The sequence below is a fragment of the Arachis ipaensis genome, chromosome B10, assembly GCF_000816755.2.
Source record: "Arachis ipaensis cultivar K30076 chromosome B10, Araip1.1, whole genome shotgun sequence".
Lineage (NCBI taxonomy): Eukaryota > Viridiplantae > Streptophyta > Magnoliopsida > Fabales > Fabaceae > Arachis > Arachis ipaensis.
Genome location: NC_029794.2, coordinates 105771318 through 105786296, shown reverse-complemented (window position 1 = coordinate 105786296; position 14979 = coordinate 105771318). Strand labels below are relative to the sequence as shown.

Below are 14979 nucleotides of genomic sequence, written 5' to 3'. Positions count from 1 at the left end.
GGGTATTTTTGTCCCCTTTTTTTTGCAATTCTTTTTCTTTCTTTTTCTATTTCTATTATTATTTTTTATTTTATTTTATTTATTTATTATTATTATTATTATTGAGTGATTATATATATATATCTAATGAATAAATTTATCATTATTGTTGTTCAAAAAATACAATAGTACATAGTACAATATTATTATGCAATTAATAATAATAATAATCATTTTATTTTATTTTATTCTTTAATGGATGACTATTATGTCTAACGGAGAGAAACCTTGGGGATTGATTTGTACATTAATTTTTTTAGAGACTAAAATGTCCGTTTTTAAAATTCTTGGGGACTGATCTAGGTAATTACTTTGCTAGAAAATGAACTGGGGACTGATTTGTCTGTCGGAGTAAAATCTTGGGGATTGATTTGTGTATTAATTTTTCTTAGGGACTAAAATGTTTGATTTTAAAATCCTTGGGGACTGATTTGGGTATTTACTCATTTTTTTTATTGTTTTAGGTCCAATTATGATTTAACTTATTTTGTCTTAGTGAATTTATGAATTAAGATTTTAAAATTAAGAAGTGACCCGTTAGATATAACCAAGCTCAGTCATACCTATAAATCAGAATCTGAATAAACAATATGTGCTAAATAAAAAAAAAACGTGTTTTCTCCTTTAACGGACCCTTTTATAAGATCAAACAACGTGAAGGAGCAGTTGCCACAAAATCAGGCTAATATCCTCAATAGTTTCATAATATTAGTAACTGCATATAACACAACAACTCTATAAATACAAAAACCTAACTACGTAAAAGGTACGCTATTTATTCTGAATTGCAATATACTCATTTCACTATTTTTCCTGATTTGAGTGTTGGAATGCCTTTGCAGGTGCCCACCGTACCGCCACCAATTTGAGGAAGCCAACATATACCTCATCCTACCCAAGTGGAAGTAAATTCAACCTTAAACCGAACGAGCTATACTTCTCCCGAAACTTACTACGTAGGAACATTTGGTACCTATCGTGGGGCCAAAGTGATAAACTAACCCCACTATCGTCTCTCCTACCTTATCTTCACCTCTTTTTTGCAGGACACAATCTATGGAGAAGAATAAAGTAACCCTCCTCTTCCTTCCAGTCAAGCTGAGCTACTGGCCATCAACGAGTCTCTACGAGTAGAGAACCAACGAATGGCCGACTTGTTGAATCATAGACAAAACAGCCAAAACAAGGGAAAAGAACACAAAATCCTGAAAACAAAGACGATGAAAAAGAGCACACGTCGGAGGCTAAACCCTTGGTGACGACCACTCCGACGCCAACGGTAAAGAGGACTAATCCATTTTCAAAAGACATCATGATCTTTCAGATGCCCAAAAACTTCACCCTGCCAACAACGTTGAAACCTTATGAAGGAATCGGTGATCCTAACATACATATCACTAAGTTCCATACAACGATGTTCATCAATAGTGCATCTGATCCAATACTCTGTCGTACATTTCCTACCTTTTTTGATGGTGCTGTCTTGATCTGGTTTTCTGACTTTACCTGTAGGTTCTATATCAAGTTTTGATGAGCTGGCCGATCTCTTTTTCAATACCTTTGCCCCCTCAAAGATATACGTACACAACTCAAACTATCTCAGCACTATAAAACAAGGACAGCACGAGAGCCTTAAAGACTACATGACAAGGTTTGCAAAGGCACCTATGGAGATACCCAACCTCAACCCAGAGGTCCACTTACACGCACTAAAAAGTAGACTCCGCCTTGAAAAGTTCCAAGAAACCATAGTAGTTACAAAACCAAAGACGTTGGCGAAGTTCAAAGAAAAAGCAACAAGTCAAATCAAAATAGAAGAGCTCCGACAAATCCGAAAAGTAGAAAGGTCTAATCCTAATAGAGAGGAAAACAAACAGGAGAAATACCCAAATAATAAGATAGACTAAAAACCCTTTAAACTCACACCTAAATTCGACACACACACCCTTTTCAACACAAAAAAAGAGGACATCATTAAAGACATCCTACACTATAAACTAATCAAATCACTAAACAAGGCAGGAACTTACCAAGACCAAAGATATGTGGAAAGTTAAAATATTTCACTTTAATTTTCATCAAAAGTATGGGCACACTATAGACGATTGTGTTATAGCAAAAGACTTTTTTGAAAAACTAGCTCTCCAAGGTTTGCTGGACAAATACATCGACAGCCAAGGACCAACACGAAATTTAGAAGACCTCGGCCATCACTCTAAATCGAGTGACAATCACAGGGATAATGGAAAAGGGTAAACGAAAATCCTAATCAGCCTCGTAGCATTATTAACTGTATCTTTGGTGGTTTCGCAGACGAAGGATGTAGCAACTCGGCCAGAAAAAGGACATATAGGACTATAATGTGAGTACTAGTTCCGAGCAAATTTCAACGACCGATGTGAACATCCTAGAAATCACATTTAACTCTTTTTAGATCTCAAAGCGATGGACAAAAACCTAGATGATCCTGTAGTTATATAACTACAAGTTGGCAAACCTTTAGTGAAAAAGTTCTTGTGTACCCCGGCAGTAGCGCCGATGTATTGTTCTATTCTACATATAAAAAAAATGAAGCTAAGAGATAAAGCCTTACAATCATCCGCTGAAGAACTGGTAGGTTTCTCAGGTGAGCGCGTTCCAATCCAAGGCTATATACGGTTACAAAATACACTAGACGAATACCCTAATTGCAAAACCTTAGATGTGCAATACTTAGTGGTGGATTGTTAAAGTTGATATAATATCATTTTAGAAAGACCTTTTTGAATACATTTGGTACTATTGTTTCCACTATACAATTGTGTGTTAAGTTTTGTATGCAGGACAACAAAGTGGTCACAATCCATGCCGATAAAAAAGAAGCCAAGCAATACTATAAAGCAATCCTCATAACAAACCCACTAGGAAACCTATACAACAACACATTCAGGCAGTCTATAACTCGAAAAATCTACCCCACCTAACAGAGCTTGATCCAGGAATAGAAATCCAAGATCGATCTTTACCAACAGACAATTTGACCAAGGTGTTACTAACAGAAGATGAAAGCAAATACACATATATTGGGGACTCTTTATAAGAACAAAACAAGGAGCAACTTATCACATTACTACAGCAAAATGTTAACTTATTTGCATGGACCCTAACTAATATACCAAGAATTGATCCGAACATCACCTGCCACAAACTAGAAGTAAATCCCTTGATCTGACCAATAGCTCAGAAGAAATGACACTTAGGCACAGACAAACAGAAGGCATCTCTAGAAGAAACCCAAAAACTATACTGGACGTAGGATTCATAAAGGAAATCCAATTCGACAACTGGTTAGCAAATGTGGTCATGGTTAAGAAAAACAATGTCAAATAGAGGATGTGTGTGGATTTTACAAACCTCAACAAGCATGTCCAAAGGATGCGTATCCTTTTCCCTATATTGATAAATTAGTTGATAAGTCATCTAGTTTTCAATGTTTAAGTTTTATGGATGCTTATTCTAGTTATAAAAAATACTTATGTATTTAGCAGACCAGGATAAGACTGCTTTTATTACTAACTATAACAATTTTTGTTATAAGGATATGCGTTTTGGACTTAAAAATGCAAATGCTACTTATCAAAGGCTAACGGATAAAATCTTTTCCAACCAAATCAGAAGAAATATAGAAGTATATGTGGATGATATGGTAGCAAAGACCAAATCCAATAGCGATCATGTCAACGACAACTCCCATTATACAATATGAAGCTAAATCCAGAAAAGTGTGCTTTCAGAGTACATGGAGAAAAAATTTCTCGGTTTCATGCTAACCTGCCGAGGTATAGAAGCTAACCCAGAGAAGTGTCAAGTGATCCTATGAATGAGAAGTCCTCAGTCCATCAAAGAAGTGCAAATCCTACCTCGGATAGCTCACAGATCACATCACTTTGTCAAAACGTTACAAAAATAGAAAGAATTTCTTTGGAGAGAAGCTTACGAACAAGCATTTACTGAGCTTAAGGCCATTTTATCATCATCACCAATACTCCATAGACCAGAGAGCGGTAAATCATTATTCCTTTACTTATCTGTAATTGACTATGTTGTATGTTCAGTCTTGATTACAGAGATAGATAAAGCTCAACAACCAGTCTACTTTGTGAGTAAATCACTCCAGACTGCTGAGCTTAGATATCCGAAGTTGGAGAAGCTAGCTTTGGTTCTCATAACAACCGCAAGACGACTAAGGTACTACTTTCAAAGTCATACCATTATTGTCCGAACAGAGCACCGACTACTGCAAATCCTAAAACCAGAACTCACCGAAAGACTAATAATGTGATTGATCAAACTCTCAGATACGATATACACTATCAAGCTCGAGGCTCTTTGAAGTCTCAACATCTAGCCGATTTCGTGGCAGAACTCACTATCAACGATACTACACAAAGTAGTAAAACTTGGACACACTCTATGTCGATAGTGCTTCAAATATGCAAGGATCTGAAGCTGGCATATTGCTCATAAATAACAAGGGACCAGCAAGTGAACAATCTTTACAATTCACCTTCTATGCCAGCAATAACCAAATAGAATATGAAGCACTTATAGCTGGTCTAAGACTAGCTCACACTCTCAGAATAACACATATCAATGTCAAATGTGACTCGCTACAGATAGTACAAACAGTAACAGGTAATTTCCAGGTAAGAGATACACTATTAGAAAAATTTAATTCTAGTGTCAACAATCTTATCTCTTATTTTCTAAAATTTGAAATTTCTCATATACCTCATGAGCAAAACTGCCGAGCCGATATTCTCTCGAAATTTGTAACTACTAGAAGTCCAACACATCATCCAAGATTATCACAACTAACATTGTATGAGCCCAGAGTCACATTAACAAATATTTTGAGTATTTCACAGGAAGAAGATTGGCAAGAACCATTTATACAATACCTGACAATATCCAAGACAACAGAAAATTCAAAAGGCAATCAAACTTTTTTACATTAACTGGAGTCATGCTATATAAACAAGGTTTTACAAGACCTTTGTTAAAATGCTTAAACAACACAGATGCTGAGCTCGCTATGGATGAAGTTCACGAAGGCGTATGTGGCATACATATCGAGGGCAGGTGCTTGGCGTCCAAAATACTCTGAGTAGGATACTAATGACCTACCATACAAAGAGATTGCATAAATAAAGTCAAACATTGTGATCATTTTCAACGTCATATCCTAATCAACCACAAACCATCCGAGCAATTACACACATCGGAGATAAGCTGGCCTTTTAGTAAGTAGGGACTAGATATTCTCGGCCCTTTCCCACAAGCACCAGATCAGATTAAATTTTTAATTATTAGCATCGATTCTTTTACAAAATGGATAGAGACTATACCTTTGGCAAAAATAAATTTGAAAAAATGATATCTTTTATTTGGAAAAACATAATATGTCGATTTGGTATACCTCATTCCATTATCACAGACAACGGTAGACAATTTATAGACAAAAATTTTATAATTTTTTTACAAAATTTCAGAGTTAATATCAATTTTCATCTGTAGAACACCCTCAAACTAATGGTTTAGCTGAGGCTACCAATAAAGTTATATTGCAGGCACTTCGGGAAACATTAGAGGATTCAAAAAGACAATGGGTCAAATTCCAGAAATTTTTTGGAGCTATAACATAACAGAACAACCATCAACCAGAGAGACACCATTCAGAACAGTATATGGCTATGATGACATGATACCAATTAAAGTATCACACCAATCTAGCTGAACACACAATTTTAACGACGACACAAACGCCAAACTAATAGCCACTGAGCTGGACTCAGTGGAAGAAATCCGAGATCAAGTATTGATTCAACAATGCGCAACTCAACTTGCTATAGTCCGGAAGTACAACAAAAGGATCAAGCCGATGTCATTCAATAAACGAGACCTCGTTTTCAGAAAAATAGAAGAAGCACGAAAACCACAAGGTCATGAAAAACCAAGCGCCAATTGGGAAGGTCCTTTCGAATATCAAAAGTCATCGGACGAGGCGCATACAAATTACTACCTTTAGAAGGCAACGGTCTCTCAAGTACATGAAATATTTCATCTCTAAAATTTTATTGTAGTTAAGTCTATACGTCGGGACAAGATGCTGTACTCTTTTTCCTACTACCAGATTTTATCTCTAAGTTGGATTTTACTGGAGGGGTTTTAACGAGGCACACCCCATACCCCTTTTAATACAATTCTATTCTTCACAATTTTTTATTAGTACTTTCTACCAACCCATTTTTCAAATTGATCTATAGATTACTCGATTGCCAATATGTGTTACCTATTTTTCCAAATTATTCAAGCAAATTTCCAACAATAAATTATTAAACGCAAACCAAATTCAAACTAGCCGGAACTACTTTCTACAACACATTTCAACCATTTACCAAACAAAATATAAATATGAAACTACATAATAAACTCTTATCATCAAAATACCTAATTATGTTTATACAAACATCACAAAAAGATCAACATTGTTTCAAACACCAAATTCGACAGAATTATACTCGGTCATTAGTCTATCAAACCATTACCATATTAACTACAAACTTTTCAAAATAAACAACAAGTCCATTAAACTAAAAACAAATAAGTTTCACGGTGCATCCACATTCTCATCTTCACCTTCTTGGTTAGCATCATCACCTACCAATTGTCCACCCATCACAATCTTACAAGGATCCATCACAGCAAAATCCACAGTTAGAGCAACAAATTTAGCTTGCTCTGATGCTCTGTTAAATCCCATAGCAAACATTTCAAAATCATACTTTTCTTTTTCAGTCTCTAAACCCTTCTTTTCAACAGACAGCTCTATGACTCTTGTCTTTAACACTGATTTCTCTTTACTCAGCTCAACCTGATTCTTCTCAAGTTAAGTTATCTTCGTAAGCAAAAGCTTACTCTCTTCTATAGCATCTCTGTAATTTCTTCTCTGTCTCTAAATTCGCCTTCATGATTTGCTCCATACTCGCTTTGTCAAATGAATCCCTCAAATGCTTTAACTTTTGGGTCCGACCCATACACATCTATTGAGCACCCATCACCTATATCAAAACAACCTATCAATCCAAGGAACATTTAATAAATTGATCAAACTAAAACTACTTACCTGCATATGCCGACCTATTCCAACATCATCGACTTCATGCACAAGCTTCACGTCTAAAGGGCATTAACCATACTCGTCCGACATCAACATAAAGGGAAAATACTCACTTCACATCGAAGTAAGGTCATCATTCCCCTTATACCCATGCAAAAACTTCTGACTCTCAGTAAATTTCTCTACATCACCGAGGTCCACCTCCTTAACAGCAAATTTAGAACCAGTTAAATCTACAACCTTATCCTCCTCAATTTTCTTTCTTTTATAGCTAACCTCTTAGTAGGAGAAGGCTGGTTCACCTCGGCCCCTCCCTCATCCTTAACGTTGCTTGTTAAACCCTCATTCTTAACGTTTTTTTACTTGAAGAAAGCTTGGAGATTGCTCGTAGTCACCTTCGAAGCTTTTTCACCTGTAAACAAACATATCACAACACACATCATAATCAAATCTCAAACTATCTAACAAGAAAGAAATTCATACATTTTTACCTAGATAACTAATCACAGCCTCTCTATCAGTTTTCCACTTTAGCAAATCTGCTATAGCTAATAACCTCGCCAAAGATATGTTATTCACCAAGAATTCAACTATCGTTTCATTCATATACTCCATCTGGTCCATCCCTAATATCTGCCGAGATGACACATGTCAAAACAACAGGAATCTTTTCAACCAAAATTCATCTACATAGAAAGGAAACTCCTCTTCCGCCAACCTTACCTTCACAAACATAGCCTTAAAACCTTTAAAGGATGACTTATATAAGCTAAATATGGCTCGGTTTGGAATGATGGCCAAATTTAACCAACAACCTCTCCTCACCCCTTTAGCTTGGAACAATGCAAAAAATACCTCCAACGGAAGCTTTATCTCTAAAAATTTCATCAGCACCTCAAAACTCCCTAACGAAAGCCTAGGAATTTGGGTGTAGCTGTGATGGTGCACACTTCAATTGCATTAATACACCATGCTGGAAAGGCATAAAAGGAAATATAACTCCCAGTTCAAAAAACAAACACTTATACATATAAAAGTACTCATACCCCTCCCATCTGTAACAAATATGATCAACAATACTACAAGGCAAAAATTCAAATTTTATGTCAGCTCCATCCTTCACCCAACCCGAATACCCTAGTTGACAAATACTCTTCATGTCACGAAACAATGAAGCATGTTCCTTCACAGACGAAGCCACCCACGAGTAAGGATCATTTTCATCAACAATGACTTCCTCCTCCACAATCTCATCACTATCATTTTCTAATTTTCGTTTCTTTGTACCTTTCTTTTTCCCTTTTTCTTTCACTTCAACTTTACCTTTTTTCTATTCTCCAACTCTACCAAACTCTCAAACTAAGGAGAAATAGAAAAATAAAAAATAAAAAGCAGAAGACACACACTAACTTTTTTTACTCATCTTAAAATAAATAAACCCCAAAAACTCCAATAGACGCCTAAAACTTGAAACAAGACACCTACACACCATAACTTCAATTTTACACATGAAAGTTAAGAAATCAATAACTCAGATAACAACTCATCATTTCCAAACTCATCCGGATCGTCAATCGTGATTTCAAATAGACGACTGATCATTGTGATCTTGGTAACCGTAAAAATATTTATTACACATGTTGCATCAATTATTCAAGATTATCAATACCAACATTTCAAACTTTACCTTTTATTTGTAGTTCATTAAAAATCAAGTTGAGCAAAGGAGATTGATAAATGAAATTTATCGTCGATCTAGATTTTTTCAAAAATAGAATTCATTCATTGCAAGTATAGTCTAGATCAACAACTAATTTCCAATCAAATTTAGATCAAAAGATAGTCACAATCAAAACACAATAACCGGGAGTTTTTAAGTCTCGGGTCGTCTTCCCTAGGAGTTGCAAATGAAGTGCTATATTATTGGCTATAAGGGAATTGGGAGTTGTGAATGCAAGAGAGAGCAAGTAATGTAAATGGCAAGGAATTAAATGATCATGTAAGGAATTAAAAGTCAAAGCAATAAAATGCAAGGAAAAGAAAATTCAAATGCAAGAAATCTCTTGGCATGAATTGGGAGCTAAGGTTACCTATCCTAGTCATTGACCACAAACACGTGATGATTATGAAGAGTTAATCCTACTTAGTCAACCCTACATCAAGGATAAGTCAAATAGGCATAGTTGATTCCAATCCCTAAGGCCTAGTCCACATTATTAATGGGTCACTTAGAGTCAAGGAAAACCAAATCAACTAACTACTTTAATGTATCAAACAAGAATGGACATCAATGACTCAAGGGTCACCAAAATCCTCATATCCAAACCAAGAGTGAAGAAAAACTAAGTAAAAACTAAGCCAAGCATTTTATCAAACACTTGGTGTGCATGAAAATAAAATAATATTAAATTACATTAAAAATAAAATCTAACTATCAAATGCAAGAAAATAATAATAACAACTAAAGAAAGCAATAAATGAACATAAAACATAAATTGCATTAAATAAAAATAAAAAATTACAAGAGTGTTCATAAAATAAAAAGTGACATAAAAGAGAAATTAAGAAGAAGAACTAAGAGAATTAAGACAATAAGACATGAAAACATAAATGAAACTACATTAAAATAAGAATCAAAGACTGAAATTAAAGAGAAATTAACTAAACCTAACCTAATTCTAGAGAGAGGAGGGAGCTTCTCTCTCTAGAAACTAAGAGAAAAAATATGTAAAAGCTAAACCTAATTGCCCCCCTTGCTTCCACTTGAATTGGGATTGAAATAGTTTCAGAAATGAGTTGGATTGGGTTTTGGAGGCCCAGAATTCGCCCCCAATGATTTGCATTAATGAGCTCACGTGACTCAGGTCACGCGTACGCGTCATTGAGCAAAGTTCACTTCCACGTGTATGCGTGGGTCATGCGTACGCGTCGCCTAGCGCGTACGCGTTGTCCGTGCGCACGCACGGATCGCTGAATTTTCCAAACTTCATTTTTTCATGGTTTCTTCCCTTTTGCATGCTCTTTTTCTCACTTCTTCAACCCATACTTGCCTTGAAAACCTGAAATCACTTAGCAAACACATTAAGGCATCAAATAGGATTGAAGTGAATAAAATTTAGCAATTAAAAGGCCTAAAGAGCATATTTTCACTTTCAAGCACGATTTAGAAAGAAATCTCAAAACTAAGCTATTTCATTGAATAAGTGCAAGAAAGGTTGATGAAATCCACCCAAATAGAGCAAATAAATACCATGAAATGTGGATTCATCAGAGATACCACTTACTTCATAAACTGGTTTATAGATAGAAATAACTCTATCACTTACCAAATCTTTTCTTTATCCATCCTAATTTATTTATTTACTTATTCATTTTACCTGTTCGATATTTTAACTTTTACTATTAATCTTTACTTTGTTCCTTTTCTTCAATCCAATAAGTTGAGCTTTAGAGCTACTACTATTACAATTTTGATTTATAGTTTAAAAGCTCAACCTATCTAATTGAAAAATGTTATAGGTCAAGTTTGGAGCTGTGATCCATTAGCTATAACCAAGCCCAATCATACCTATAAATTGGAATTTGAATAAACAACACGTGCTAAATAAAAGGAAACGTGTTTTCATGTTAACAGACCTTTTTATAAGATCACATAACGTGAAGGAGCAGTTACCACAAAACCAGACTAACATCCTCAATAGTTTCGTAATACTAGTAACCGCCTATAACACAATAACTCTATAAATACAAAAATTCTAACTACATAAGAGGTACGCTATTTATTCTAAATTGCAATATACTCATCTCACTCTCTTTTTTACTTGAGAGTTGGAGTGGCTTTGCAGGTGTTCGCTGCCGCCATTCTTGGAAAACCGACGTATACCTCATCCCACCCAGGCGAAAGTAAATTCAACTTTAGACCGAACGAGCTATACCTCTCTCGAGATTTACTACGCAGGAACAAAAAGCATACAAATTTCTAAATTGTAACCACTTGTTTTAATTTTTGATGAATAAAGATTTATTTAAATGTTTTTGAAAAATTTGAGAGTAAACAAAAAAAAAATAAAATGATTCCTAATCTATTACCCAAACCTTGGCCCACAACAACAACAATCTCGGAACCTAGTATAGCTGGCAGAGATAATTTCTCTAAGATAACCACCCCACTCAGGCTACCACTATCCCAATAAACTCGGGCAATGGCCCGCATAAACCCCGTCAAACCTGCAATAAAGATACGAATAACAAACCTGATCCAGGTAACAAACCATTCAAACAACTTACTATAAGTGCTAACGAGTTACTAATCTAGAGGTACGCAGTTCATTCTAATTTCTACTCTGAACTCTCTCACACTCATACTTACTTGAGCGTTGGAGTCCCTTTGCAGGTATCCAACACCGCCTCCCCACAAGAAGACGACATTCCACACTCTTTACTCCAAGGAAAGTCAGTTCAAGCGTCAGTCGAACGAGCTATACCTCGGAGTTCATTTTCACACAGGGACATTTGGCGCCCACCGTGGGGCTCCGATTTTAATCTAACCCCACCTTCTCTATATTTTGTATATCTCTTCATTTTCTTTTTCAGGACATAGGAGATGGCGGACGAGCACAGTCACGCTCCCTCCATCAATCAGGCGGAAATTTTAGCAATCAACGAGGCCCTCAGGGCCGAGAATCAAAAAATGGCTGAGCTCCTGCGACAGATGGGGCACGACCGAAGCAAGGGAGAACACAAGAGTGCCGAAAATAAGGACAATGATGACGAGCACACCTCGGAAACCAAACACATCATCCCCAAAACCACCAAAACGACCACCAAAAAAAGAACCAACCCCTTCGCCAAAGAAGTCATGAGTTTTGAAATGCCTCAGAATTTCACCTTACCGTCAACCTTAAAACCCTACAATGGAATAGGAGATCCGAATGTCCACGTCACCAAGTTCCAGGCCATGATGTTCATGAATAAGGATTCTGACCCGATCTTATGCCACACATTCCCAACTTTCCTAGATGGAGCCGCTCTGATTTGGTTTTCCAACCTCCCTAAAGGCTCCATTTCTAACTTCGACGAACTAGCAGCCCAGTTCGTCAACCACTTCGCCGCATCTAAAATATATGTCCATAACTCCGACTACCTAAGCACCATCAAGCAGGGACCGAACGAAAGCCTAAAAGACTACATGACTAGGTTTGCCGAAGCAACCAACGAGATACCTAACCTAAACCCCGAAGTCCATCTCCACGCCTTAAAGAGCGGCCTTCGGCCAGGGAAATTCCAAGAATCCGTAGTCATTGCAAAACCAAAAACCTTGGCCGAGGTGGAAGAATTCCGGGCACTGCGAAGAGCAGATAAGCCTATCCCAAGCAGAGACGAGGAAAGGCAAAACAGACAATCGAAAAGTAGAACGGATCCGAGAACATTCAGGCTAACACCCAAATTCGATAACTATACCGCCTTCAATGCAAAAGGGAGGACATAATAAAGGACATATTGCACTCAAAACTTATCAAACCCCCAAATAGGGCCGGTACTTATCAAGACCAGCATTATTTGGACAAATCAAAGTATTGTGCCTTCCACCAGAAGTACGGCCACACCACGGATGACTGCGTAATAGCCAAGGACGTCCTCGAAAAGCTCGCCCGCCAAGGGCTACTAGGCAAGTACATTTCCAGCCGAGGAAGGAAGCGAAGCACAGACGATCTCGGCCAACAATCCAAACCGACTGACAATTCCCGAGATAAAGGGAAAAAGGTAGATAACGATATCAATCCACCCCGCAGAATAATAAACCGTATTTCTGGTGATTTTGCAGGTGGCGGATGCACAAACTTGGCACGAAAAAGGTCGTACCGAACTATGATGACGATGACAGAAACCACCACGTCCCAACCAGTCGAGAAGGACAAGCCAGAAATCTCATTCGTCCCGAAAGACTATAAAGCAAATGACCGGAACTTAGATGACCCGGTTGTCATCACAGCACAAGTCGGGGAGCCATTAGTAAGGAAGATCCTAATGGACTCAGGAAGCAGCGCCGACGTACTTTTCTACTCAACTTTCCAAAAGATGAAACTCAGCGACAAGAATCTCCAACCCTCTTCCGAAGAACTGGTAGGTTTCTCAGGTGAGCGTGTCTTCATTCGAGGTTACATCTGGTTACAAACCACCTTCGGAGAATACCCCAACAGTAAAACAATAGATATACAATATCTTGTTGTAGACTGCAGAAATCCATATAACATCATTTTAGGCAGACAATCCTTGAACGCATTCAATGCTATTGTTTCTACTGTGCATTTGTGTGTTAAGTTTCTTTCACAGGACAACAAAGTCATTACCATCCACGGAGACTAGAAAGAGGCCAGACAGTGCTATAACGCCAGTCTGAAAGACAAACAGCCAAAACAACCCGAACAACAATACGTTCAAGCAGTATATAACTCGGACCAACTGCCTGCCCTGGCCGATCTGGACCCCAGAACCAACCATCAAGAGCGGCCAATGCCAACAGACGATCTAACCAAGATCTAATTAACCAAGAACGACGAATCCAAGTACACATACCTCGGCAACGCGCTTAAGGAAGAAGAACAGAACCAACTCACCAAGCTACTAAGACACAACGTTGACTTATTCGCATGGACCCCAGCAGACATGCCAGGAATAGACCCTAACGTCATTTGCCATAAGTTGGCTATCAATCCAACAGCCCGACCTATAGCCCAAAAGAAACGACACCTCGGCACTGACAAGAAAGCGGCCTCCTTAAAAGAGACTCAAAAGCTACTCAATGCTGGCTTCATCAAAGAACTCAGATATTCCACTTGGTTAGCCAATGTGGTAATGGTTAAAAAGACCAATGATAAATGGAGGATGTGTGTGGACTATACAGACCTCAACAAGGCCTGTCCAAAGGACGCATACCCCCTCCTGTGCATTGATAAACTTGTTGATAATTCTTCTAGTTTCCAATGTTTACGTTTCATAGATGCCTATTCCGGCTATAATCAAATCCTCTTGCATAAAGTTGACCAGGATAAAACTTCCTTTATTACTGATAATGGAAATTTCATTTATAAGGTTATGCCATTTGGGCTAAAAAATGCAGGTGCTACCTACCAACAACTCATGGACAAAATCTTCACAAGTCAAATCAGACAAAACATAGAGGTCTATGTCGACGATATGGTGGCAAAATCAACACACACGGCAAACCACATTCACGACCTAACAGAGATATTCCAACAACTTCGAAGGTACAGTATGAAGCTTAATCCTGACAAATGTGCTTTCGGAGTACAGAGCGGCAAATTCCTCGGCTTGATGCTCACTTGCCGAGGTATTGAAGCAAACCCGGAGAAGTGCCAGGCAATATTAAACATGCGAAGCCCAAAAACAGTCAAGAAGGTCTAACAACTAACCGGCTGACTCGCAGCCTTAGCCAGGTTTCTGCCCTGAGTAGCCCACCGATCACACCATTTTTTCAAAAATCTACGGAAACAAGAGGAGTTTCACTGGACCGAGGAATGCGAAACAACTTTCACTGAGCTCAAGGGCATAATTTTAGCTCCCCCAATCCTCCAAACTCCAGAAGCTGGTAAACCGCTCTATCTATATTTGTATATTTCTGACCAGGCTATCAGTTCTGTCTTGGTAATAGAAACTGAAAAGCAGCAACACCCGGTGTACTTCGTCAGCAAATCACTTCAAAATGCCGAGGTCCGTTACCCAAAAATAGAGAAGCTGGCACTAGCTTTGGTCACAACAGC

The 14979-nt window shown here is 37.7% G+C and overlaps 1 protein-coding gene across 1 annotated transcript; it reads left to right on the top strand.

Moving 5' to 3' along the window:
* LOC107620989 lies at nucleotides 11802-13564 on the top strand. Its single transcript, XM_016323053.1, has 2 exons — nucleotides 11802-12586; nucleotides 12676-13564. Exons 1-2 carry the CDS (start codon nucleotides 11802-11804, stop codon nucleotides 13562-13564), a joined length of 1674 nt encoding a protein of 557 aa, XP_016178539.1.

Bases quoted from the DNA above. Each gene is read 5' to 3' on its own strand.
- LOC107620989 (XM_016323053.1), top strand. From the start codon at position 11,802: ATGGCGGACGAGCACAGTCACGCTCCCTCCATCAATCAGGCGGAAATT. The intron at 12,587-12,675 runs GCAAAACAGACA...TCAATGCAAAAG, and splicing joins CCAAGCAGAGACGAGGAAAG to GGAGGACATAATAAAGGACA.